This window comes from Amblyomma americanum, chromosome 6 (genome assembly GCF_052857255.1).
Source record: "Amblyomma americanum isolate KBUSLIRL-KWMA chromosome 6, ASM5285725v1, whole genome shotgun sequence".
NCBI classification, from domain to species: Eukaryota; Metazoa; Arthropoda; class Arachnida; order Ixodida; family Ixodidae; genus Amblyomma; species Amblyomma americanum.
In genome coordinates this window covers 96,369,101-96,395,771 of record NC_135502.1, presented here as the reverse complement: position 1 = coordinate 96,395,771, position 26,671 = coordinate 96,369,101, and the positions used below count along the sequence as shown (strand labels likewise).

The 26,671-nt window shown below is 45.5% G+C and overlaps 2 protein-coding genes and 1 long non-coding RNA gene across 5 annotated transcripts in view; 2 read left to right on the top strand and 1 right to left on the bottom strand.

Moving 5' to 3' along the window:
- The window catches only part of LOC144093891 (macrophage mannose receptor 1-like), a 33,614-nt gene extending 20,541 nt beyond the window's left edge, over positions 1–13,073 (top strand). The window contains exons 7-13 of one of the 2 annotated variants that reach the window (XM_077627637.1): positions 287–464; positions 1,507–1,653; positions 1,740–1,847; positions 2,739–2,903; positions 4,882–4,905; positions 10,136–10,156; positions 12,405–13,073. In XM_077627637.1, the coding sequence (XP_077483763.1) occupies positions 287–464; positions 1,507–1,653; positions 1,740–1,847; positions 2,739–2,903; positions 4,882–4,905; positions 10,136–10,156; positions 12,405–12,601 (840 nt within the window). In that variant the 3' untranslated portion in view covers positions 12,602–13,073. The remainder of the gene's footprint in view (positions 1–286; positions 465–1,506; positions 1,654–1,739; positions 1,848–2,738; positions 2,904–4,881; positions 4,906–10,135; positions 10,157–12,404) is intronic. The other variant, XM_077627638.1, reaches the window with a different exon arrangement.
- The window catches only part of LOC144093893 (uncharacterized), a 43,352-nt gene extending 17,820 nt beyond the window's left edge, over positions 1–25,532 (bottom strand). The window contains exons 1-3 of one of the 2 annotated variants that reach the window (XR_013306344.1): positions 25,414–25,506; positions 22,941–23,134; positions 9,222–9,328 (exon numbers count right to left, since the gene is read on the bottom strand). This is a non-coding gene — a long non-coding RNA (uncharacterized LOC144093893). Of the gene's footprint in view, positions 1–9,221; positions 9,329–22,940; positions 23,135–25,413 lie in introns of both variants that reach the window. The other variant, XR_013306345.1, reaches the window with a different exon arrangement.
- On the top strand, positions 16,003–25,778 carry LOC144093892 (uncharacterized). The gene is made up of 4 exons (XM_077627639.1): positions 16,003–16,392; positions 19,639–19,710; positions 20,532–20,579; positions 25,482–25,778. Exons 1-4 carry the CDS (start codon positions 16,371–16,373, stop codon positions 25,694–25,696), a joined length of 357 nt encoding a protein of 118 aa, XP_077483765.1. The 5' UTR covers positions 16,003–16,370; the 3' UTR covers positions 25,697–25,778.
- Positions 25,779–26,671: the final 893 nt, after the last annotated feature.

Here is a 26,671-nt window from a genome sequence, read left to right as displayed (position 1 = left end):
ATATTAAGGTAATAAAGGGAGCCAGTTCTGCTTTGCGTATGTTAGTCTGCATTTCAGATGTATTAGAGGGGACCAGTTCAGCTTGACTATTGCTAGTATACAGTGTCAACTGGGTTGCGAGTGGTCGTGGTGTTATTTTATCAGTTATCGTCTCCTCTTATGGTTTAAGCGTACTTATACGGAAGTAATGCTCACGCAAATCCGTGAGAAAGTTCAAGAGTTCTTGCCCTGCACATAACGTGGAGAGTTGTCTGTCATATGAGTCCCTGTCCGTCTTGCGCCACAGGGGACGGGCCTGTTCTCCTGGACGAGCGGCTGGCCCGTACACTACACGAGCTGGGCGCCGCTGCAGCCACCCGCATCCACCGGGGAGCTTCGCTGCGTCGCCGCGGACCTCGCCACTGGACTCTGGAGCGTCCAGCCCTGCCACACGGCACTGCCTTACCTCTGCCAATTCGAGAGCGGTAAGTAGGCGCTTCCGCTGCTGCTCTGTGCTCGCTTGACACACCTCAGCAATGCACTACGCGTCATAAAAAAAAAATCACCGTCTTCAAAGCATTTGCAGTGGCGGTTTCTGAGAGAGTGATAAAACTATGCACTCTAAAATTAACGCTGATGTCCATTTTCTTTTTGACATTTTTTTGTCTGGAAGTTTGTAGCGTGCTTAGATAAATTCCCGTTTTACGAATTCGTCATCCTGTACCCGTTGTTAGTAGCACCGAGCCTTCAAGGGGCATTCAACGAGCCAGAAAAGTTGCTTTCCTTAGTTGTACAAGAATGTTTTTTGAGTGTTTGCCTTCCAAGCGCTTTTTGTATGGACACGATTGAAGAAAAATAAGCCAAATCTTCGAGTTTCTAATCGCCCCAACTGTCACAGACATGTATAGGAGAAGACAAGAACAAAGGAGTCAAGTCTAAAAAGCAAAGCGTAAATGATGCAGCCATGTCCAGTGTCCTGTGTATATGACCCCACTTTTTTGCGCAGTAAATGTAAACATTTATTTTATGAAAGCTTTCACGCAATAGCTCAGGTTCAAGGCGTGCTAAATTTTTCTTGTGCAAACGTTTCGCTGTGTGCTTTAGATTTTGTGCGTTCTGTGCATTCTGAAAAAGCCACCAGGCTCCTCTAGAAGCAATGAGGAAATCCTACCGCATCGACTACATTGGAATGCCGCAAGAAAAGCAAAAAAGATATGCGTGTTGTTATTAGAAAACCACCGCCGAGATGAGAAATGTGACATCAGAGTCGATGTCAAATGTTTCACGCCTTACCTCAAGCAATACGTAAAGCATTTGCCCGTAGACATATATTGGATGGCTTTAAAGTCGGTGTTGAGAAAAATATTTTCACAAATAGAAGTATGATTACGAGTTATGAAATGAAAAAAAAAATTAAACAAAAATGTTTAATGTTTATTTTTCTGAAATTCCGGGGTATATGGGTTAAAGTTGATTAAAAATAGAACAAAATCGCTCTCTATCTCTCACACACAAACTCTTTTACAGAGGAACCGCCCAAGGTTGAGCATCACGACAGACCATGCCCGGAGCACGCCAGGAACTGGATCGACGTGGGAAATCCGCAATGCTATTCATTGGAAACAGAGCGCATCGTTTCATTCAACGAATCCATAACTATCTGCAATGGCAAAAGTAAGGGCGGAAAACAGCATTTAGAAATCTGTAGTGTAGTCCCGGTGTTTCTTTCAGTAAACGCAGCACAATTTTCTCTCTTTCAGACTCGACGCTAGCCAGCTTTCACTCCAAGGACCAAATCGACAGGTTACGCCCGTACCTCAGCAAGTCGCAACACCCCGTCTGGATCGGCCTCGCCAGTGCTTACAATGGTAGGTCTCCTGAGCTGCACAAATTTTCAAGTGAAGAGATTATGCGTTTTGATTTTAAATTCATGCATAAATGCCTGCTAGACATTATTAACGGAGAACATCATTTGCAATCATCGTAAATTTAAATTAAATATTGTCGGCAATATGAACCCCCTCGTATATTGTCCTGCGATACGGACGTCTTCACAACGTATTGTATGTCTGCGTTTGCCAGCGTGCGTACCGTTCACCGCAGGGTGCTGACTTCAGAGTTTCGCGTTGTCTTCGCCAGTCGTCCGAAGGACTGGCGCGCAAGTACAGCGTGAACGCTGCGTCTGGAGTATGAGCCCAAACGAACGCCATTTCTGTGTTTGTCGGGATCCTTGTGACGTCAGAGCGTATACTGTGTGTTCTTAGCTAACAAGTGAGCCAGTAAAAAATGGCGACAGTCAATTCCCGTACTTTGATGAAGTTGAAATTGTTGTAATAATAGCGCTTGGTCATAATTACTGCAATAAAGCCACAGTGTAATTTCATATTTATTACAAAATTTTCAAAGCGCCCTTCCAGAGGCCCATTTGCTCACGTGGTTCATGACCGTCTGGAGAGCAGCCTCATATGTTAACACGTGAACGCTCAAGTTATCGACTGTTATGCATACGACGCCGACGTCTTATAAACCGTACATAGTCCTTTATCCAGCTATCTCCGGAAAATTATACATTTCCCTGATGGCTACTTTGAACTTACACTCGCAGGTTCATTCAATATATATCTCAAGCTCGAATATAACTTTGAAGTTACATGACAGGTTGAGCTGAAGGACGTGCATTGAAATGACATTTGAATACAACATGCCCGGCTATCATGATCAGTAATTAATTCAGCGTCCCTTCGTCTTTCGATTTCCAGACAGTTTCCAGTGGCTGGACGGTTCTCCGCTAGATTACGAACACTGGAAGCAAGGGGAGCCGAGCCACGCAGACGAGAACTGCGTCGAGATGCGCCAGTTCGACGGCCTCTGGAATGACGCCTACTGTCACGCCAAAAACGGCTTCCTATGCGCCGTGGAGAAAGGTGACAACAGCACCGCCTCTGTGGCTATCTGCATGTCAGACATACGTTTCTTTCTTTTTTTAGAGCCCTCTGTAGCTGTTTCGGGTTCAATAGTCAGATGCAAGGCTCGTTTTGAGTATACGAGGTACCACCTTTGAAGGAAGCCCCAAACAATGTCTAAAATGACACTGAGGGTGAATAAAAGTTGGCCTGTGTCGATTTGGTACAACCACCTAATCACAAACGGAGCCTTTTAAGCTTGAAAAGACAAAAATAACTCACAGGATGATTGCGACTCTGTAAAGCGATGATCAGCGAGAGCTGTTTAGGCGTTTAGTTTTGCGGATATATTCCTGGCACACTGGCGTAGTAGTCACATGATGCACCCCTGCACTGGCAGGTGGCTGTTCCGAACAGAGCCACCCGTAGGCTTATGCGACCCTGGTTGACCGTGACATAAGGTCACGTGACGTTAACGAGCCCACCGGCTACGCCGACGGCGACGGGAAAGCCAGGGACGGGCGCCTAACAGCTATCGTTGTAAAAATGCTGAATACAGGCGTCGTCCCCACCGGCTGGTTTCGCAGTTAAAATGCGTGCATCGATGCTGTGCTGTTTTTGCGCGTGGATCCCGCAGAATACGCTACGCAGCCATTCACTTCGAAACAGTGGCAACCCTTCGCTTTCGCTAAGAAGGTCACTAGTTTGAATCGACTGGCGGGAATAATTTTAATTCTAGTTCTTTCGGAAATCCGCATGCGTGTGTGAAGACTAGGGAACAATTGCATCACGGTGCTACAACCGAGGTGGCTCTGTTGCTATGCCGTTCGGCAGCTGAGTTCAGGTTCGCTGGTTTGGGCCCGGCCACGACGTCTGCGTTTGAATACGTGCCAAAACGCCTTGCTACTTTACCACGTCAGTGCGCGTTAACGGAAACTAACGAAGGCCTGGTGGTCGAAATCAATCAGGAACCCTCCGCTACGATGTACTACTTCAGAGCTAACAGCGTCGATTTTCCCCGTAGAAATTTAATCAATCAATAAAATCAAAGTCAGCATGATGCTGAACGTGGCGGCGTCCCCGAGCGTCCAAACACGACTGAAGCTGACACCCAGTATTTCCAAACAAAGCAGGTAGAATCTGAAAAAAAAACATCATACGAATCTCGCATTAGGTTATCTACCCCGAATCCACCCCAGTGCATATTTCTTAAGGCACAATTAGGGCTGAATTGAGTTGAAACACTTGCAGCGCAAAAACGAACAAAGAGAGTAGTACTTGCGCCAACATGTGCTCCTGTGACTGGTGTTGCTCAACGATTCCGTTCATTTTCATGGGCAAGTGTGATTAATGAATAAACTTTCTCTCTATGGGTCAAATATTTCGTTAACGAGCACTGTATTGCACTGCATTGTGGTTTCCTTAGCAACTCGCCCAACGTCCGGCGAAAGTTCCGGTTTACTCAGCTGCACACCTCATACTGTATCAAAATTTGGTGGTGTGGCAAGGAGTTTCCTGAGAGAAAATGGAGAAAAATGGCATTTAGGACAAGAGCCTTCGTGGACATGTAAAAGCCGCGGAAAACCTTCAATGCAATCACACAGCAAAGCCCAACGTTTAACGTTGTCATTCGTGATTGTTCATTTATCGCAAAAAGAAATTTGCACTATCTAACCTACATCGCTGAACTCAGGGGTTGATTTTGCGAGAATAATCCGGAATCAGTGTTACTGGAAGTCGCTTTATGCTCCCGTACCCGTTTTTAATTTGCAGTTCCCTACGTCTTAATCATAATTAGCATATTAACTCCTCCTAACCAGCCCAGCTGTAGAGTTTTTATTTGAAACTTGTCGAAATTTTGTAATGAAATATGTATATGAAAAGTGCATAGGCAGACTCCCAACGTAATGGTGCACATGATGAGGGGAGTCACTGAAGCATGTAGCGCATTTACGAATGTGACATGTGTTTGTAATATTGCTTTTTTTGCATGTTCCAGACCCTCAACGCGACGAAACCGAAGGTAAGAAAGACCATCGCCTCTCATAACTTGAGGCATCATCCGGTAGTTACCGCACATCCACACGTTCGTTTGCCGCCCTTTTTACTTATTTATTCGGAATGCGATATGGATGACTACTCCGTCTGGAATGACTGCGAGTTCTTTTTCCAAGAAACGACTATAAAAAATTATCTTATTTCCTTTAACTTCATTTGTTGCACATCTAATATTAACAAAATGTTCAGTTGAGAGACACGCTGACGTACAGGTTTAGCTTTATTGGGACTACACTCCCTTTCTTCATAAAAAGGTTATTTAAAGAGTGGTTTTGAAATAAACTTAAGAGAAGTAAAAACACCTAGTGGCCTCAAAGATAATTGCAGCGTATGCTTGAGCGCACAAATCGAGGAAGTGCAACGGTAAGCTTAGGAATACTCACGAAAAAACTTATTAAGTGAATTGTGAAAGCACCCACTGTTTAATATATGTAGCGTTGGGCTAGAAGAAGCACTGGAACAAATCTTATCTAGGCTAAATCGGGACTTAAAATCCAAAACGCAAAAAAAGTCACCAGGACAAGAAGAATGGGATGGATTTCGATGCACAGGCACTCTCAAGTTATGAACAGCACATTACACAAATAATTTTAGGAAAAAATATATGACTGCCATATCCTACAAGTGCTCACACACGGGGCCGACATTGGAGGCTAAGGAAAAAGCTTGAAAATTATTTCACCACAACACTGCGAGCTATAGAAAACATTTTGAGCATTAAGTTTGAGTGATGCTACGTGCTTTGTGTTATGTGCTATGTGGATTAGAGAATGAAGTCGAGAACGAAGCTCTTTGTACAGAGTTCTGTATACATCCCTCCGTAACGAAAAGGGAACAACCAGGTTGCACAAAAGTATTTTTTTTTATTTCTGTACTAAAATTCAAAATGTTTTTTGGATGTTATACGCCAAGAGAGAAACTAGTTAGAAAACAGGAAAAAGTCTGCTTGTCACACATTATTATGGGGAAATCATGAACTGAATGCTCATTTTTCCCTTTTATAATGAAGGGATCTGTGCATTGCAATGTCGCAGTTTTCTGTGAGAGTCGCATACGAATCTAGAAGCATTCACATTCTACCTGCGTTTTATTTTATGCTATCTAGCCAGCTGAGAAAATATTATTTCACAGAAATGTTGACTTAGCCGCAAGTGCTTAAACTTTGCCATGCATTAGCTATGAAGGCTTATTTTTGCTATTATCTTTTAAAGTTATCTCATTAAGTGCAGCGTGAGAAGATAATTTCAACTTCATTGCAAAATCCTCACATAGCATATTTCACAAACGATAGCGATTAAAAGCGAACGGTAATTTTTCAACACCACAGTTTGTGCGTGTCGAGAAATGTGTACCAAGTGCCTTTGTGGAAGTATACGTAAACTTCCCTCCACTGGGCACACAGCTCCGCTTACCAATGCATACACATGTATGTACTTGACAGACAGGTGCATAATTTGGCTACAATATTTCCTTCCTTGTTTTTCAATCCACAAAAAAGTGCACGGTGCGTCATAAAAGTATGCCCAAATGCAAATTTATACCAAATTGGAAACCATCCCGCAAGCTCACTGTGGAGAAAAAGATAACAAATTAACGGAACGTGACTGTTACGCTTCGGCCATCTTTTGTCGCGTGAGTGAAGAAGCGAAGGAAGGGATGTCTTCAGGAAATGATTTTCCACGGAAACATCAAGGGATATTTCCCATGGAGAATGCTATCACTAACTATTCGCGGCCTGACACCGCCTTCAAATAAGGCCCAGGTGCAAGGCCAAGGTGCCTGGCAGCACACTTCGTCACTTTGCGTTTAACGTACTTGACTTCCTGCGTTAGCTCCGAAGCCCGGATATCGGAATCCGCGGAACCTCATAGGAAGGAGCGCCCGGAGCATGTGTTGACTTCTGACAGTGGGCGTACTGACAGAGAGTCACGCATTACCTGCAGGCTCTGTCTTTCTTTCCTGTGTGGCAGCAGTATCATTTTGGGACAATGCTGCCACGCCAGAAAGTAATGAATGGAAACCACCATCGACAAGGAAACCACGCGTGCCGCAGCCTGGAGCTAATACATTTACAAAGCGTAGGCTACTTGCCGTAGGCATTAAGTCTTCCAGAGGCCATTCGATCGTTTTCGGAGGAAGGAACTAGTCCTGTGTGATCAAAGAAGGAATTATTTCTGGGCCCTTTCCTCGTCGAAAGCATGGCCACAATAATGAGCGATTTTCTTCTTATCAGTAAATCAGTATTTATTCTACCGGGAACAAAGGCAGAGGACTCCAAAATAAAAATCTCGGATGGCTTTACTAGGTTACGGACTGTATGTTCTTGTGGCTTCTGGGCCCTGTGGTAGTGATTCCGTACCCGGTTAGTAATTGCCATAGTGCCCGCCATGCTCTAATTATAATCCGGGATAGTCGGTTGCCGCAGAGGGTGACCAGAATAAAATTAAATCGAATAAATAGGGCTGTTGTATTATACTAGCCCCGGTGACAAATCTTCAACCACCAGGGCGCTTTGTACGCAACTGATACATACCAGTAGAATAAATAGTGGAGGTTTCTCATTCAAAACAAGTTGAATAGCTTTCTTTGCGACCACCAGAGAGTATTTGTACTTTTAAAAAACTTCGACGGAAGTGGCGAACGACTTACGAAAGATAATAGTGAGGCAATCACAAGGGAAAAATTGGAGTGGCCACTTAAAGTTCGACTTAAGGGAATGACGCGACAGCGGTAATGGGTTAATGTCCATATATGCGGAGTTGTTCATTACCGACTTTAAATTCATACATCCCTGGGATTACTCATACCACTCCTGGAGCAGTGGCGCAGCGGTTAAGCGCTGCGCCACTGCCCTGCGATTGCAGGTGCTGCCACAGGTGGGGCTTTGGCGACCCAGGTTGCTCTTCCCGAGCGACCTCTCGCGACCAGTTGTTGATTTAACTGTCACCCGCCACGGTGGCGAGAGCCTTTAAGCTATATCGAGATAAATGTGGACCAAGTCGGGACATGCGGTGAGGTCAACAGATCTCCGGCGATCGATTAGGTTGAACACAGGGGGCCTCAAAGGAAGTGAAGCGTAGCCGGGGGTAAACTACAGTCAGTTCTAAAGATAAGAATACGCAGTTTGCTGGCATATAATGATCGCGGCCGGCGCGTGAGAAGTATAATGGAAGACAATTAGGAGGAACTTCGTTCTACCTTTAAGAAGAGTTTTAATGCCTGTTTTAGAAACACTGGTGAATTTGGCGTTAGTCTCATTTGCCCTCATAATAACTTTTGAACACTTTTTCTTCCTGATGCATTCCTAATGGCTTTGTAAAATGAATTGGCCCCGTGGTAATAGTGTGTTCCTAATAAATGCTTTTCTGATGACAGGTTTCTGACTCTCTGAAGTCTTACCGGCCGTTGCAAAACCCTACGTAAATAATCAGTTGAGTACTGCAAAAAGAGACACTACTTTAAAAAATAAAAACCGAAAAAAGGTGTAAGGGGAGAAAAAATTCCAACTGCTCATCTTCACTCTAAAAGCTCATCGCTCTGAACACTATATCATGACGGCAGATATATACATGTTCAATTATGTAGCGTGATATGTGGGGCTGCAGTTGACACCTGTCCTTTCCATTTGGTGTGCAGACGGCGGCACCAGCTATATGCTCGCAGGGAAAAATAAAGTCGTTCAGAAGGTCCGTTCAGGCTTGCTAGACGCGCCACATATTCCGAGTCTTGACATGCTGCGCGATGGCCGCATCAGATCTCTTCGAAAAATTCAAGTAGCAGCACGCCGGCTGTCCGGTTAACTCTCTAGACGTTCCTAAATCTTGGTACACACTGCGCTCCGAGGCAAAAACTATGGAATAATGGACAAGGTAGCTTCACAACCTACCAGCAAGGCAGCGATACACATATTTCATATCCAGCTAAATATTTAGAAATGTAAACGCGCTTGATTAATTACGATCAAAAGCTCGGCGAGTACTGTGAAAAGGGATTAAAACAGAATAAATATTAAAAAACATGTGCTGTTTAATTTTTATTTTATTTTTCACGCATTTCACCACTCTTTCGTTAGGTTTTTTTTGTGTGTTGGGCTCTTTTTTACTCTGATATTCGGAGTTACAGACAGTGCGAGAAAATAGCGCGCTTACGCTCGCTGTTTGAAGCAGTATATACGGAGCCTGCAATTGAGCTAGCCTTTCATATTTAGTTGTTCACCGCTGCATCTCAGCGTCTTCGCAATCCTATATTTTTCACTTTGCCGACAAAAACCTTAGTCCTTACCTTCACTCTTGCTGGTAACACGTTGACTGGTCACGCATATGAACTCCATGCACCACGCGCCATACGTTCCCCACGCCGGATAAAGATCAGAGGTAGCGACAACTCATCTGGAAACTAAAAAAAAGTCGAATTTGTGTGAAAGATATCAAAAGAAGTCTACAAACATATAATGATTTGTTTTGTTTTTTGGAAAGCCTTCACTGGCCGATGCCCTGCTTCTCTCTTTCCAAATTGCCAGCAGTGTCCCAGAAGCATACTGCCCCCCCCCCCCTCAACGCCTGCCGCGCTTGCTCAAGCTCTTTGATGCATTCCTTTGCGTGTACAAATAAAGAATCCATGAAAAGAACGCAGGAGTTGTTAACGTGTTATGGCATGACATGTGATGTCACACCTAAATCTGTTGTGGTATACTTCGTTATTTTGGATATCGGTGATTAAAGTCAAGTGGCTAATCGATAATGGCTTAAGGAAACCTTGTGTTTCAATGAAAAAGAGTCCGTGCTGAGTTTTTATTGTTTAGATATGAATACCAGACGTCGTGGGACTCTAATGTGCCACAAGGAATGCATGAACATTACCCTAGAAATTACAAAGCTCATATTTGTAAGGATTCAGAAAACGTGGACAGGAAGCTGCTTACAATGATGACACATATCAATGTTTCTGCGATAAATCTAATCAACTAGAGCGAGTAATCCCTGGCGCAAAGTTGCTGAGGCCCCAAGATTAAGAATAAAACAAAAATGTCGTTTTCTGCGTTTATTTTTGTCGACTGAAAGTGCTTGTTCTGTCGTAAGCAGGAGTGCAAATTGTAAGTTCTAAAAACCTACTCGTAGGTGCTCTGAACTAGCGTTCCTTCAAAAATGCTTCGTATTTATTTCATTAATGATTCATTTGCATTTCTTTCTCCCCAGGTGCTGCACCAAACAGTGCAGGTAAGGGATCCCATCGTTCGATTGTCAATACCAATTATGAGCATTGCCAGTACCACCCACCCCTGTGGTTCAGCAATTGCTTAGTGCGATTTCACAAATGCGACCTCCAACGCGGTGGCAGAATTTTTCATGATGGCGAAATATAGGAAGTCCTGTCGCAATAATATTTCCGCGCATAGCAAAGGAACACTCAGGACAAATTAAATTTTGATTCTATAGATAGATGACCAAATTCTGACAATTACGCTGCTTTAAATGAGAATCCAGCTTATACAAGATATACAAGGTATACAAAGGCATCGCCATCACCGGCTTGTCTGTCAAGTAAACTATGTACATCGACAAAGATCCTAGCGCGGATCACTCAGGTTAGGCTACACTGTCAATGACTTCGAAACGGTGATCACGGAGTCATTTGAATCGTGCGGAGAGAAAAATTTTAAATGCCATTTTTTGATAAATCACTACCTTCTTTCTTGCCTGGAAAACAGCAGAATGCCAATGCCCAGAAAGAGTCATTAAATCGATTTTTATTACCAGCGAAAATTAGATGTAGTTTTCCTCAATGCCCCTTTAAAGAAACGCAGGTTATTCATAGAACTTCGTGCCTGAGAGCCCACAGTGTTGCTTTATTATTGTTATTACTTTTACACTACTACCACTGTTAACAAGGACAGCAAATTTATTTTCAACACTGCCAGATCGTAGCGAGCGCAATAACGTGATTCATGTTCCGTGCGAAATGTACGCCTAATGTGTGGTAAGCAACTAGTTAAATCACTGATATCATTTTACGAGCACATACAGTCTTTGTCTTCATTTTTTAGGCCGCAGCAACCGCTACTGCTCCGCCGCACCGCTGTTATGCCGAGCTTGCGCTTGGTAAGAGGGCATGCCCCTTTCCGTACTGCGCTCTTGATGATAGTCGGGCCGCACAAGAGCTGGAGAAAGAGGCCTACTCGTTCGACGCAACGTCGATAGCGGGGAGTACCTTGGCGAGCGCTGCAGGCAGCAACGCCGCCGCTGCGGTCTGGGTTGCGGTCGCTTACAAACTTTTGAAGAGGACTGTAAAGCCGCCCAAAGAATGAAACACGACATTCTATTGTTTGACACTGCGCACATGCCTGTGGCGAGGGTTTCCACTAAGAAAGGTGGAGCTTCTAGAGCGCCTGCGCTACTCTCTTGTTTTCTAACGCCTCCTGAAGCATATGCGATTCCTCCACTGCACGCAGTTCACCGATGACCAAGCACAAACGCAGTCTCACTTTCTTTCCGTTGGAGGCTGCACAGACAATCAGTATAAGGGTGACCCTTTTTAGGCTTGACCTAGTCGGATAAATTCCTCAACCGCCGGTCGTGTTTACAGTATGACCAAACAATGTAGTTAGCGTAGAAAGGGCCCTTGGCCGCTCTCTCAAGCGCAGGCACTTTTATTGCAAAGCGATAAGTGGTCGCTGCACCAAGAAAAACTTGTTTGGCATGTTCGGAAGACGCGCCAACGATCGTCTTTATTTCGGTTTCGACTGTATACTGCCGTCGTGAGCAGAAAAGCCTCGCCTCACGCGTCGAGCCAGATTTGCACCTATAATGGACAAACCTGTTTCTCTGTCTGAGAAACAGCTTAACTGCTTGAGGTGAAATTTGAGAACTTTGAGAAGAAAAACACCAAGAGCTTTGTTAAATGAGCCGTTATTGTAGGTAGAAACTAAATGTGTACGGGTCCCTTCCTTTGTCTCACGAGTGCATGCAGTTTCATCTCCTCGCGCTTTACTACACGCGGATCCTACGGTATGTGTAACTAAGGTCGAAACTTCAACTGTAGCAGCCTTCCTCTCCTCGCCTTTCCTTTCCTGTCAAATGCTACGTTTTTCGTTGAGAATAATGTCTGACCAACTGGCCCCTCAGTTTAGTCAGTTAAATGGTTCATACTTCCAACCTATAGGGCATCAGAACACAAGGAACAGCGAACGGTGTGTTTGTCTTTGTCGTTCACTGTAACTAATCTTTTAATGCGCTACAGCCTGGAGAGATAGTATGGACTTGCATGCGTCTCTCTCCCACAGCCGTAGTCGTAACTGCCCTGCTGTAAGAGTGACGCCGTCACGTTTAAAGTGCCCGGTCGCGCTGCTGTAAAAGTGACGCCGTCACGTTCAAAGTGCCCGGTCGCCTTAAGCAAAACAGCGCAAAATGGCTGTACACATCACTTCCTCATATACCGTATTTTCTCTTTTTTTTGTCTTGTGCCAAGGCAAGCCCAGCGCAGGCGTCTACGTGGCCGTCGCCCTCGGAGCACTGCTCGTACTCGTGGCGACCGCGTTCGCCATCCAGCAGGTGGTCCGCTACGTGCGCCTGAGGCGCCAGGCCAGGCCGTTCTCCTTCGAGAACAACGTGTACATTGACCCGCCCGTCTACGACACGCGCGAAGGCAGCATGGATCTCAGATGATGGCGCATCTTTGCACCACCCTCCTAGAAAGAACACGCTTCGCGACGCCGCGCCCTCAATGCCCAGCCGAAGATGGGGGACGGTTCCTTTCAATCTCGACTATCGGCCTCCAATGGAACGGCCCAGCTGTTCAGCTCGAAGACGGCTTACGCGGAACGAAAAAAAAACATTATAATCATAATTTACAACGAGACAGTGTCTAATTCCCAGTGCGGATGGAAGCGATAAACGACTGCAAATTATTTATAGGCACTTCTATTGCTTTATCATTGGCATTAAACTATGCAATAAAACCAGGCCAATTTGCCATGTTCGAAGTCGCAGCGCAGAAACCAGGAAACGGAACTGAGCTGCGAAAGTGTGAACCGCGGAACAAAATAAATCACAAAAATTAACCCGAAAAATACTACATTGGCTTGTTCATTAATAGAACCATCAATAGCAGGGAAACGTTTATTGCGGAAGCAAGAGACGTTAGAGCTTAACTTAAACATCCTTACGCTTCGAATAAAACTATAAAAAAAGTTGTTTGTTTTTTTTTTGTTTCCTCGCCTTTAATTAATACCTAAGTAATGAAACGGCAAAAATGAAGGGAGGGCGCTCTCGAATGTTTGCTTTGGAAGGGCGGGGTCTCTTAAACACGACAATCTGGTGTTGCTGCAGTGGTTATTAAACATCGTTGCCTGTCGCAGAGCATTTATAAAAAAAAACTTTTCGAAGAATAAACGACCAGGAAGACACACGCCCGTCCAGAATGGTCGCACCAAAGCTAGTTTTTAATCTGTGCAACAATTCCACTTAATTCGTTGTCTAAAGAGTGTCCACGTCACGCTGGACTTTCGGATATTCTAGGAATTCGAATATGACAACGTACTACCTCGATGGAAAGAAACGCGAACAACCCGGCGACAACACGCCCCGCTGTTGGAGTTTATTTTCATCCCGCTTTTGCATGGGTCATACGAAAAAGACGTCAGAGTCGTCCCAGAATGTATCATGGACGAGTCTAGGGTCTTTTTGTATCACCGAAGCAAAAGCGCGGTGAAAAGAAATTGAAACAGCGGAGCGTGTTGGTGCCGGGTTGTTCGCGTTTCTTTCCATCGAAGTAGTACCAGTGCACTATTTATCAGTGCAAGTAGCTGCGTATCTAGTTTTATTTGAGAAAAAAAATTAACTATTTAGGCAAACTGTACATGAAGGTCAGTATAAGTTTTTCTGTCTGCTGCTAGATGGCAAAGCAAAAACTCAGAAAAACTCTCTCCTTGAGTTTCTGTCCAGAGTGACAAAAGAGAGACGATATCAATGCGAATTTTTATTCTTGTCACAGGAAGAATGGACTTTTATCGCAGACATCGCGAGTCATAAACACTCTCGAGCGATTACCCCTCGCCATGCGGCTTTCCGTACGGCTTCCTGTTTGAGACAATACCCATAGGTGACCCATCCCTTGGAATTCTCTCTTCGCTGGCAACTGCAGAGGCTGTTCGGTGACCCCAGCATAGGACGGAAGATAATGGGAACAATATGGAACTGACCGCCTCAAGAAAACTCTAGGTATTTCCCTGCTATGTACCGCGAAAGTATAGCAGTGTTGTAGAACTTGCCACCGACGTCAGCAAATCTTGCGCCGAATTTCCCAAACTTGTGGCACATTAGAAAGAGGGGTGTATCGTTTCTCCGATTGCGTTACGCCCCTTTTTATGCAAACATCGCTCTTCCGCCGACCGATAAGATTATTGCACAGTGCGTTGCTCCGCGGTAGGCGGATATGCTTTGCACAGAACGGAATGGCTTCCTGGGTTTGCGAGCGAAAATATCAGAAGTGTGTCGATGGTGCGGTCAAGCGGATCAAAGCAGCTGCCCCGAATCTCACCGACGGCCAAAAATTTGGCTATTACACCCACTTTTACGGCAGCCAGAGACACGTATTTCTGTGTGCTTTTAGGGTTGGTCGGAAGCACAGGCGGCGTTAACGTTGTTCGTGCGAAGGCCTCAACGTTCCTATAGCAAGGTTTGTCCTCTTTTATTTTATTTTTTTGCAAGGACACAGGTAGTTTTTTGTTTATTTCCTTACGATTGCGCTTCCGACTGCCACGAAAAGTGCAACAAGATAAGCACGTTCACCGGACGTTCAGACACCGATCTATGGGACCAACGTCACAGTTAATGAATGAATGAATGAATGAATGAATGAATGAATGAATGAATGAATGAATGAATGAATGAATGAATGAATGAATGAATGAATGAATGAATTCTTAATTTCAAAAGAGGGATGTAACTCTGCCATTGTTTGGGAATTAGGAGGAGGGACAGGGAGTTAAGAATAAAGGTGCTCGTTTGCAGCGCTATAGGTGAAGCTTGCCCGGAAACAGTAGTCAAGAAGTTTACGGACGTCACCATTCCAGCGAACTGTTACCGAGACAAAACTTTATGCACCAGGCACGCCTCTCTCGGTGTTTGAATGCTGTGTATTCTTAGTTTAATTGCGATAAAACTGAAGAACGAACCGGCAAATGCCCATAAAAGGAAGCCCTCCAGCTACTGGAGTGCACCGATTCTCAAGGCATTATGGTCCTGCTAGCATGACACCGGAGGGGGCGGCAGATTAAAAGTGATTAACCGCGGCTTAATAGTATTAACCATGACGTCAATAAACTTGGTCGACGCCATTACCTGTAGGTCCTCTTTGAGGTGCATATACTGCTTCGTTCTACAAGGGGAAGAGCCATTAGATTTTAATTGTATATTCTTGCTTTCAAATGGTGCATAAGACATTAGCAGATATGAATCACCACTTGAAATTCGCCTACACTCAGTACCTAACTAATAAATGAAAGTATCCTTTTAATCCAGTTTCGATTTTGGTTTGAGCAGTCGAAAAATGGTTGCCACGTCACAAGTGACCGCAAGATCACATGGCGCATGCAAAACCTACAATATGATTGTTCTTCGTTCACATACTAGCATTCCTGCTTCTGAAGCAGTTTAGAGTAAGATTAGGAATGAATTAAAGCGACAAAGCAACGGGTGTATTGCAGTTTCTGTATGTCTCGCGTCATCCTATATTCTCTTGTGATGTCGCAGACATCGGTTGGCAAATTAAACAGAAACTTAGACTACGGAGGAAAAATGTTCTATTTCAAAGCAATTGTTGAGCGCCGGCGAATTTCGCATCGTTATCCGCGTTCACTGATGTACGCATCACTCCACAGCAAAAGCACACTCCGAAAATTTTGGCATCCGCACTCATTCCAGTTGTATCCGATTGATAGAAGGCAACACGAGGCAGAAACGATCTCTTTGCCCATCCCTTCCCCTCACCTCCCTACCCCTTGATACCAAGCGGCGTGAGGCTGCACTGCAGACGGCCAGACGGCATGCGCAAAGATAGGCCGGCCGCTGACTCACAATAGGCCTCTCTGGCGGTTTCTTCGGCCGCCGTTCAAAGACCTCCAGGGGTTCGGAAAGAGGGGCGTATTGGCTTCCTCCCGTACACCGATAAGCGAATTATTGGAAATGGTTTTGCGGTTGGACGCCGTAATCCCTCCCGTGCGACGTATGGGCCAGACACCTGTTCAAGCTGCTCTCACGTGTACAGCTCCTCAGCTTCCCGCCGTTATACGGACGCAATTCATCCCCTGTTCGTACTGTCCCGCTCACGTCGTCGATGTCCAAAGTGCGTGCCGTATTAATGGTTACTAGCCCGATGTGAAAAGCACGGATCACAAACGACGAGGAGAATGAAGTGAAATCTGCCAAGACTGCCATGGACGATAACCACCCGTTCGGTGCGTACGGGCTTTTCTCTCATTTATTGTTCTCACTCTCTCTCTCTTTCTTCTCACTCTTTCTCTGCAGCGATTTAAGACGCGGCTAACTAGTAACACTGACGTGGTCAAAGGTGCTGCCTTCCTTTGTAGGTTACTAGTTTGATTTTGATAGCATTGGCGTGGGCGGTTGCTGGACGTGAATCGACAAGCTTTATTCCGTGATCGTGGGCTTCATGTGGTATTATACGGACTTCAAGTTATTAATGCAAATAAGCAGTTACGTTACTTGCGAAGGACAAGCGGGATCGCGGGAACATTGTTGCGCAGCTTGACAGCAGTTAAATTTGCATCCGTTATTGCCGCTAGTACAATTTTTCTGCCTGACCGAAAAGGATTACCGGATTATTGCACTTAGCTGTGATTAAAACTCTAATCTCTTAAAGTTTTCCCTACCTACGATGCGAATCTGTGCCAGCATACTACCACGCAGAATCATGACTGGTGGCACAAATATAACGCGCTATCTGTTCGCGGCAACGCTTTTTGGGCCACCATTGATGAAAGCATAAAGGTGCCACGAAATGAATTACAAATGAACGAATGCCTTGAGGTTCAGGGCCCTTAGTTTTCGGGTTAAGCTTTTTCAGAATCAGGGAGGTAGAAATGTGGTACCACTTCTTGAGGCTTCAATCGGTTACAGATTGACTTTTTGTTAAATTTTTAGAAAGTAATTTTCTAATTAGGAATTATCTCGTTGTTGTTGTCAGTGACAATCGCCGGTAGCTCTTGTTCTGCTGTGGTGCAGGACGTAAGATTGTTCATTAGTGCGTGTTATTTCTATAAACGGCTTCCTTCACCAGGCAAGTATTTTTTATAAAAGGAGTTCTTTTTCTACTTCACTGCAGTTATTCCTTCTGTGAATTTTATCGCTAGATGTTGGCGCTACACTCGTCTGCTTCTGGGTGTGCACTGTGAAAACATTTTTTTAACATCACAACAGGTATTTGAAATGCTTGAAAGTTTGAAACTTTTGCAGCAGGGCGTCCCTAAAATTGTCAGCGCTTAGAGCAATGATGCCCCTATGATGTCAGGTCAGTTCCTGTCTGCTGTCCGTCACTTCAACAAGTATATTTTGATATAGGTGACTAGGTGAAGCCACGCTGCAGTTAACAAGCGTTAAAAATTGCCAAGAACCATGTCATATGTGAGTGCGATAGTACTTTTTAAAAAACGAATCAAATACGAATCGAATAGCGGCAGAACCGAATCGAATACGTTAGAATATTTGCACGAATATTTGCTGTTAGTACGAATATTTGTACTCAACGAATAATCGTGCGAAAAAGATAAGTGCTAGCGCCGGCGGCACGGGGGCACTGCGCACTGCATTTGGTCTTATATAAATACAGTTTTCGAGAGATGCGACACCAATTTTCACTAGGTGCTGAGGCAGGCACGGCGAAGTCGGTACATTGTTACAGTGAGCAGTCGCAAGGCGATGAGAACGCTGTTCTGTCTCGGTGCTCGCAACGCGACGTTGGGGCAAGTGCTGGTGTGATCTGCTTTTCGCGTCCCCAGCTGCAGGCTGTCAAACCTCCCGCTAAAGCTTCTCATAATATGCCTGCAGAGCCATACGTATAAGAATATTACATTTTGCTGATTACTGGGAATGAACTAAAGCCACGTCTTAGTAGATGAGTGTCACGAGATACAGGAATGAGTCACGGCCTCTGAAATTTGGCACCAAAGCAGGGTTTTCTAAACCCGCCTGAGCCCTGCCGCGTCACCCGATCTGGAGGCCACGTTTGAGCATTATGAACGCTGACTCACGAATGGACCGCGTCGCGCCACTGAACGCTCCATCCCGCGCAGATATATCTTGGCTGCATGTTCTTCGGCGTCGGAGTGGGACCCATTTTTTAAACAGTCCTCCAAGAAAACTGCAGCCTGACTTATTCGAACTTGGTGCCAGTTATTTTAAAGGTACTCGGAAAATTAAGAACATGTTAGATTCGTTTCGATTCCTTTTAAACGTACTCTAAATGATTGGCTCAGTGAATCGAATAGGAGAGCATTCAATAAGCTATTCAATATATTTAATATTCGCATACCCTTTACCATCTGTAATTTAACACAGAGCCTCTCTCTGAAATAAGTTTTCGGTATCCAACAGTTTCCGTACTCTCGACGGAGTGTTTAGCGCTGGCAAAATGTCTTTTCTCTCAAGAGCTTTTTCGGTTGCTTAACCCGATCTTTGCGAAATCTTGTCGGGATGTCAGAATATGGTAAAATCGTGTTCTACCCAAAAATGCAGTGCTGCAGGTATAATTATTAAATTAATATCCAAAAATTTACGCTCAAGATAGGCGACGTGGTTCTACGTTCCAAAACAGCTCAAGGTGCACTATGGAGCTACACTCTCAGTGCAAATCAAAATATATGACACTGTTAGCATGCCGCTTCCTAATATGGCGGAAGCTTCACTCACTTGTAGCACAAGCCGCCGCAGTGTCTCAGTGCTTGTGGTGCTCGGCTGCTGTCTCGAAAGGCGCGGGTTCGATCCTTGCTGCGGCAGTCTCATTTAGATGGAGACGATATGATAGAGGCCCGTCTACTGTGCGATGTCAGTACACGTTAAAGAACAGGAGGTGGTCGAAGTTATCCGGAGCCCTCCACTACGGCACCCCTCATAGCCTGAGTCGCCTTGGGCCGTTAAACCCCATCAACCTAAACCTAATCTTGTAACACAGGTTATTCCTTAGTGTAGTTCCTTAGTCCTTCCTCTCTTTCCACTCTCAAATCGTGAGAGTGAATGGGAGGTTATGAAGAGAAATAATTATCAACAAAGTGAGGATCATAGTCTACCTCCAGTCTTGGTGAAGAGTGAGAGTATTCCAATCTATTCGAGCGCGAATTCTGCTGAGAGACGGCTGCATTATTGACAACCATCGTACAAATAAACTTTGGACGAGCACTGATCCTTACTACCTACGCACCTCAATGTAATCTGCTGAGAAACAACCACCGTTAGCCCTATTTTTGCATACACGTTTTGGAACTAAGCGTCTCGGTGACAAGGGATTGGCTTGAAGGTCGGACGAAAATTTTCAGGTATACAACATTGTACGTGAACTTGTTTTCCTGCCCACATCCCTTTTACATCCTTCATCTTCTGTCCCTGCTGTAACATCAGTACTTATTCTTAATCTTACCGCCTTCGGTACCCGGTGCCACATCTAAACGTCTCTCTCTTTTCTCTTGCAGCCATTCTCACAGGAAACGGAACGCGCAATATCTCCAGGCTGCCTACGTATGACAGCCCCTTCATATTGCAAAGTAAGTTCTCGTCCTTATAAAAGTTTTTTCGTGGCGAAATTATACTTTCAGAACATATGTGGCACCCTTCTTAAAATTTGTTTCTTTGTCTTCGTATTCGGTAATTTTTTTTTTTAATGGAATTAACAGTTCTCAAATGAATCATCGATATTTGTCCACTTACAAGGCTTTGATCTCACGCAGATAATGCAGTTTTCGCGGCTGTTCCTCGAAGAAGTTAAAGACGATTTGGCGTGTCAACGTCCTTAATCAGCCTTGCTATCCTTAATTATTGTTTGTTTATTTGCGAAAACTGCAGGCCACTGTTTGGCCCAAGAAGGCCAAGCAGTACCCTGCAGCAGCACACAAGCCTCCTTGTGTGGTCCCACAGCTTTATCACTATTACCTTTCTCTATATGCCCAAAACTTCAAGACTTCACAATTTCTATATTCTTTTTTTAGAGGCCTATTTCTATTTGATGACCTCGAGACGATCTGTGCCCCAAAAAGTTGGAAGTCGTAAGATGTCTGACCAGTTAAATTTTCAGGTAGCTTGATTACTCCACCATGCCCTTTTAATCTGGCTTTGCTTTTATACATGTCATGTGCAAATTGGTGATTAATATGCAGTGAAGGATTAGGCAATGTTGCGCTTTCTTTGCGCATGTGCTCATTAAACGAGTGGCTAAGTATTTAAATGAAGATTTAAATCTTGGGCTCATGGCGTCCAGTGATACTTTTAAATCGACTCATTTTTGTAACTCATGGGGCTTTTTTCCTCAAGTTGTTCGAGACTGCCATTCAGTAGTCCAAAGTAGTGACACTCTTTCGTATCTTTGCAGACAATTCACTCCAGAATGTCGTCACGGAGGCCCAACAGCTCATCAAAGGTGATAATCTTTGTGCCGATAGTCTCTTATTTTTCTCGCTTTTGTAGGCCTTCTAAATGCCCTTAACTCTGAGAGAGAACAGGACGTTATAAAAGCTTACGGCCGCCAGCTGCTAATGTTCTTGCTTTCGCTTTATGTCTTTCTCTCTTTTTCTCTCACCCTCCCTTTCTGTCTATTGTACTGCAACCGCAGCCTTTCCGGACGAGTACGGGGGACATCATCCAAATAACATTGCTGGTGAGCAAATGAATCCTGCGTTTAAAGAGCGCTCCGATGTCTGCTGCCGTTCACAAGTTATGGCATCTATTTACTCAACACATACACCACAGCAAACCGCAGCTTTAGTTGTATGGATTACGCCGCTGATCAAAAAACTCAAACGCCAAGAGACGTTGGTTGTCCGATTGGTATGGCTTCTGTCAGTCCATTCGACACTGCAAGCCACTGGAGAAGTTGGGAAGGTAAAATTTCCTTACTTTTCAGGGTTTCCGAGCGCCTTTTATATGGTTCGTTATGATATGTCATTAGTCTTTCTGGGGCCGCCTCGGTGGCTCAGTGGTTATGGCGCTCGTCTGCTCACCCAAACAAAGGACGCGGGTGCGATCCCGGCCGCGGCGGTTGAATTTCAATGGAGGCGAAATTCTAGATGCCCGTGTACTGTTCGATGTCAGCGCACGATAGAACCCCAGGTGGTAGAAATTTCCGGAGCCCTTCACTACGGCGTCCCCATAGCCTGAGTCGCTTTGGGACGTTAAACCCCCATGAACAAACAAAACATTTCCCTTCCTTGCTCCCAAGCAGAGTTCACTGACGCACGCACGCGCACCTACGAATAGAAGGCAAGGATTGCGCCAACCCGTCTTTTTGGCAGTGTTTTTGTTTTCGAAGGCACGACATAGTGCCCGCCTCGTTTTGACAATGGCCCATCTAATGTGGCAGCGGTTTACTTTGCGGGAAACAACACACACTAGCGTGCAGCTCCGTGAACGCAGTGACTACAGATAGCGCCATGCTTGTCCAGGGAGCTTGTGCGGCGCGCAGCGAAGCGGGGGAGGTGATAACTTACCACGCCGTAGCTGCTTTGTTTCAGAGAGAATGCTCGCGGTGCAACTGAAGCAGCGTGTACAGGCACCCGCCATGGGAACCCGAGCGCAGTGTAGCTTGAGGCGTCGCTTTGTTTGGATGACTTGTTTGCTCGTTTCGTCGTTTACTCTCAGCTTCCCAGTTTGTTTGTTTCTTAGTTTGTGCATTTGCTTGTTACTTTCTATTGGTTTGATTGTTTCCGTGCTTCTTGCGCACTTGCTTGTTTTCTTGATTGTATGAATGTTTATTTTGTATATTTCGTTGCAAGTTTGTTTGTTTTAATTATGTTCCTTCGTTGTGCCAAATCATGTGCCAAAGTGGCTTCTTGTGACGATCGTGCGCAGCAAACTGCGCGGAACGAACCGTGCAAAGCGAACAGCCAGCGGCAGCACAATTTTGTAACCTCCTCCGCGTGTCTACGATCCTCCGTGTCCGGGGAAGATGCATGCTGACAGCGTTGAGATGGCGTAAGGGTTAAACTATTCGCAACGACTGCTCACGCACGCACGCACGCACGCACGCACGCACGCACGCACGCGCGCGCACACACACACACACACACACCTGTCAGGGCACGCGCCGAGCTCAGCAGTTCACTCGGAATCACGCTCGACTGGCGCATGCGGCGCACGCGGCTGCGACACGCCGGGGCCGCAGCTAATTGCGGTCGCGACGACCGCGAAGACGGACCACTAAAGTGTCCGGCCTTTTGTTGCGCTCGCTTTTCAGCGCACGCAGATTTCTTTGCCGGCTCTTCGGTGACCCTTTCGCTGCCGGTCATTGCGGCAACTCGCCTAATTAGAAAGCCGGAGAGGTGGAAGCGTGGGCGGACGCATCGGCTGAATGCACGGAAGCACCAGCGCGGACTTTGAAGCAGTTGGTGAAGCAGTATATTTTGGGATCGAATTGAAAAGTTGGCGTGCCGAAATGAATGGGGAAAGCTCTCAGAGGAGTCAGTATTCCAGTTCCTGGCGCGCCGTCGATAAGCGAGAGAAGCAGTCCAAAGGCAGTGTTTGGGCTCAGAAAACCGTCCGAAGTTTGAAAATTCTAAGTTTGTTTTTTTCTTACAGCTTCAGACACGGATAACAAGTATGGCACCAGTCGATATATCCCTACCGGCCTGTACCTTTACCGGCGATGCCCACATGCTCTGTTGGGGAGGGGGGGCTCATGTTCATGACGTCGAGGCTTGAATGCAAAAAACAAAGCTTTTGGGTTATTGCAGTGAGAGAAAATGTTGTGAACAAAAGAACGAGCCAGTTCATTTGTTGTACCCACCAAAGTTTCTACAACGATGACTAGCAGTCCGTCATGCAGTTTGCTCTTGAACTCCCACCATGCTGTTCCATGTCTTCTGCTGAATATCCTTGACCTACACCGAGATCGTCCTGAGAAGGCTGCTCAGTCAGTCCATGCCAGTCCATGCTAGATGTTGTAGATCTGCTCTGCAATGCTCTTGCCAGTGGGTGCATCTGTTGTGCACAGTTGCTTCGCGTCTGGCAAGAAGCCACTTGTGAAGTATGTGCGGGGTGTACGCTGCGTTTGCAATAACTTTAAGAGGAACTCTTGTGACCGAGTGAGTTATCCCCTTAGTGTCAAGCACCGGCGCTGATGTTCCTCGCCATAACTGACTCCTGCTGCATGCTTTTACTTTGGTGCGACTGTAGTGCATGAGTGCTCTGCAAGGAAGCCTTCATTGAACAGTTTTCGGTAGGAATTTTGATCTACTGCATTCGGCAGGAAGTTGAGGTGTGGGGCATTTTTAACTTAGATCAAGCCCACCCGCTTGCGCGGCTGCGTTTCTCCCCAGTCCGTGCCAGTGTAACAAGGTGTCCGTATAATTTGGACGCAGGTATTTTTTTCTTCTTAAATACATTACCATTACCACCCCAAGCCTCAGGGACGGATTTATGGGGAGAGGAGAACGGGCAGTTTCCCTCACTCCCCCCACCCTCCAAGCAAAAAACTTTCTTTGGGAAAACCATGCTCAACCCCATTTTTCGGCGAAAAAAGTTAAAAAATACATTGGTCAACCAGGATCGGTGCCACCATCTGGGTCACACCTCGGTTTGATTAAAGTTTTCATTCATGGTGAAGCGCCAACCGACCTAGACTTACGCGGCTGTGCAGTTCGCAGAGGCTGTTTATGCTTCTCCCTTATAAACACCAAGGCAAGCAAAAATTTGGGAGGTACTTAAGCTCCGCCTTTAAGGATATGACGTCATAACGTTAATGGCACCCTTCAGCACTTTCTCTTCACTACTAGTTATTGTTATTTTTTTCACATTCACACATTTTTCACAATTATCACAACGCATTTTCCACATTCTTGTCTTCGAACTCTTGCACACTGCAGCATACGCACATAATCTAACTCTGAACACAACCTGACTAATTATCACGCCAGTAGTTCACTCTACTAACTATAACATTACTAAGCTTCCATTTAAGCTCACACCACCCTCACATCACCCCATCCTCTTTTACCTCATTCAAGTCAACGTGCTTATGTGGCTAGTCGGTAGCGAACCTGGCACACACCCCGGGGGTCGCAGGCTCGAATGCCAGCCCAGCTTTCCGTGGATTTTTTTCTTTACGTAAGGCAAATAGTTCATAAAGTCAAGGCGTCTGAAACATGCGCCGGCGTACGATTCACATTACTTGTCCTCTTTTCAATTATTTTCATTCGAGACGCCCACACCTGACGTCACGCGTGACGTGGTTCCTAGAGACAATAGCGATGCCGCGTTTTCGGCTGAAAGGGGAGTTATGCTTGCCCCTGGTCATATCATGCGTTTTAACGCTAAAGCTTTAAAACAGCCTTACACCGCATGTTTCATCTAACTTAAAGCACGGAGCTCTGCAGGAAGATGTGATTACTGCAGGGTTACAGGCAGTCGACTTGACTAAAGTCTATTTAAATGCAGCTTATTATCTAATTAACACATAAATTAGCCAACCTTTTTTTTTCAACTAACCACAATATTTTACTTAAAATCTGAAGCATATTGAGAAATGCGCATTTCTGTTGTATTTTTCAATGTAACTTTAGTGTGGTATATTTTGTGAGCTAATGCAAAACACACGTGATTTAAAAACTGAAAATGAATGTGTGCCACATGCATATCTGCTCCCGCGTCTTGATGTTAGCGTCCTCGAGCTCTTCCCGATCGGAATAACTTGGTTGCACAAAACCACAAAGAATAAACTGCGGAGGGCACTTAAGACATCCTTAAGTGCTTTGAACGCGAAAGCATTGTCTCATTGCGAGCTCAATTTCAGGGTTCATTAAATATTCCTTCATTTCTAATCACACTCCTACTCATTGGCCTACGCTAGGTTCACATTTATTCGCCCAGAAATAACGCTGTTTAGTCGCCTATGGGTTCGGTGCTCGCCTCGCAATATGAAGGTCTTTGGTTTAATTCACCGCACCTAGGGAAGAAATTTTATTTCTTTTTCTTCGCTGCAGACATCACTGTCTTATTCGTGCCGTGGACGGCGACGGACGCTGTCTTTTGTGCTATTGGGACATATAATGCTTTCGCATTAAAACGGGTTGGCGGTCAAAGCCTTAGGTTAGGCGGCGAGTTTTTGAACGCTTCGACAAGAGAATTTGTCTCAGGCAAAGAAAAGTCCTCGCGTAAAAACGTTGGCTAAGCCCTCTGGGGCTCCTCCCTACCTTGTTCCCTTTGTGTTTCTTCATTTTCTTATCTTTTATATGTTTTGCCTGTCTTCGGTGGTTCTTTACCATAAATTATGCGTCAGCTAGTTCCTCGGATATCTTCTTATGAAGGCTCTGTCGTGGCCCCGTCGCAGGTCGACACCACGAGGACTTTGGCGCCGCGGGCCCCGTGGTGGTCATGCTGGGTTGCCTCTTCCTCATGTTCTTCGCGGTGGGCATCCCCACTTTCATCCAGAAGAAGCGTCGGGAGGCCCGGGAGCGGAGGGAGGCCATCCGCAGGCTGGCGGCCGCCGAGCGTCAGGAAGCCGCGGCGGGTCTGGCCTTCCAGGTGCCCGCCATGGACAGCTGAACAGCCTCCGCTTCGTGAATCTCTCGGCAACGCGTGAACAGAGAATAAACACATCCTTGAAGAAAAGCTTCCTCCTATTGCTTTTTACATGACATCGGTGGAGTCCCTGCCACTCCCCATTAGCAGGAATTCGGGACAGCCACTTCTAGTTCCCATGGCAGCTACCAGGTGGCACACGCTGTAATATTCCAAAATAGCGCGCCGACATCAAGCTAAAAAAAAAAAAGGCTGCCGGCAACAATCGAGACTCTGTCAGATGCCTTTGCGTCTCGGAAGTAGCATCTTTAGTCCACTAGGCCACAAAGAACGAATGCGCAGTAGCGGATAGGTTAGCTTAGCGGTATTAGAGGACTGTGTTCTAAAAATGTCAGTTTTGGACACTTCGTTGCAGTGACAAACAAAAGCTCGAAGAGTACAAAGCTGAGTCCCTCCTCTGTTCCCTCTTGCGAAAAACGAATGGAGCAGTAGATTCTAGAGAAATGAAGTTTTCGCCTCCCAAAGCACCTTCAAATTTATGTCGTTTGCGTAGACTCCCATTGTATATGATTGTCTATTGTCTAGGACATATGGGTTAAACTTTGAAGCGAGCGGGAATGAAATCCCCGATCGGACACCGGGACGTCGCTGCCTTCAGGTGCTCTGGAACGCCTACAAAAAACATAAATCATCGAGGAAAATCTAGACCGATGTCTCCGTGATTAGTTACAGCAGAATATCTGTCGCCTTCCATTGAAGCGTTATAGACCGCTAGGCTTAGCGGCACTTAGCGGTAATGTCGAAGTTTGAAAGCGCTTTTGTAGTTACGGCAACAAAAGGCTGGTGCCGCTCGTTGATTCTCAAGAAAACAAATGTCTTGAAAGCCAAGCTAAGTTGATATGCAAACTGCATACACTGGGACAGCCACCTGACAGCCTGAGTTGCGTGCAAGCTGCATGTGTGAGGCGCCCATTCGTATTACATTATTCCTCTTCCACC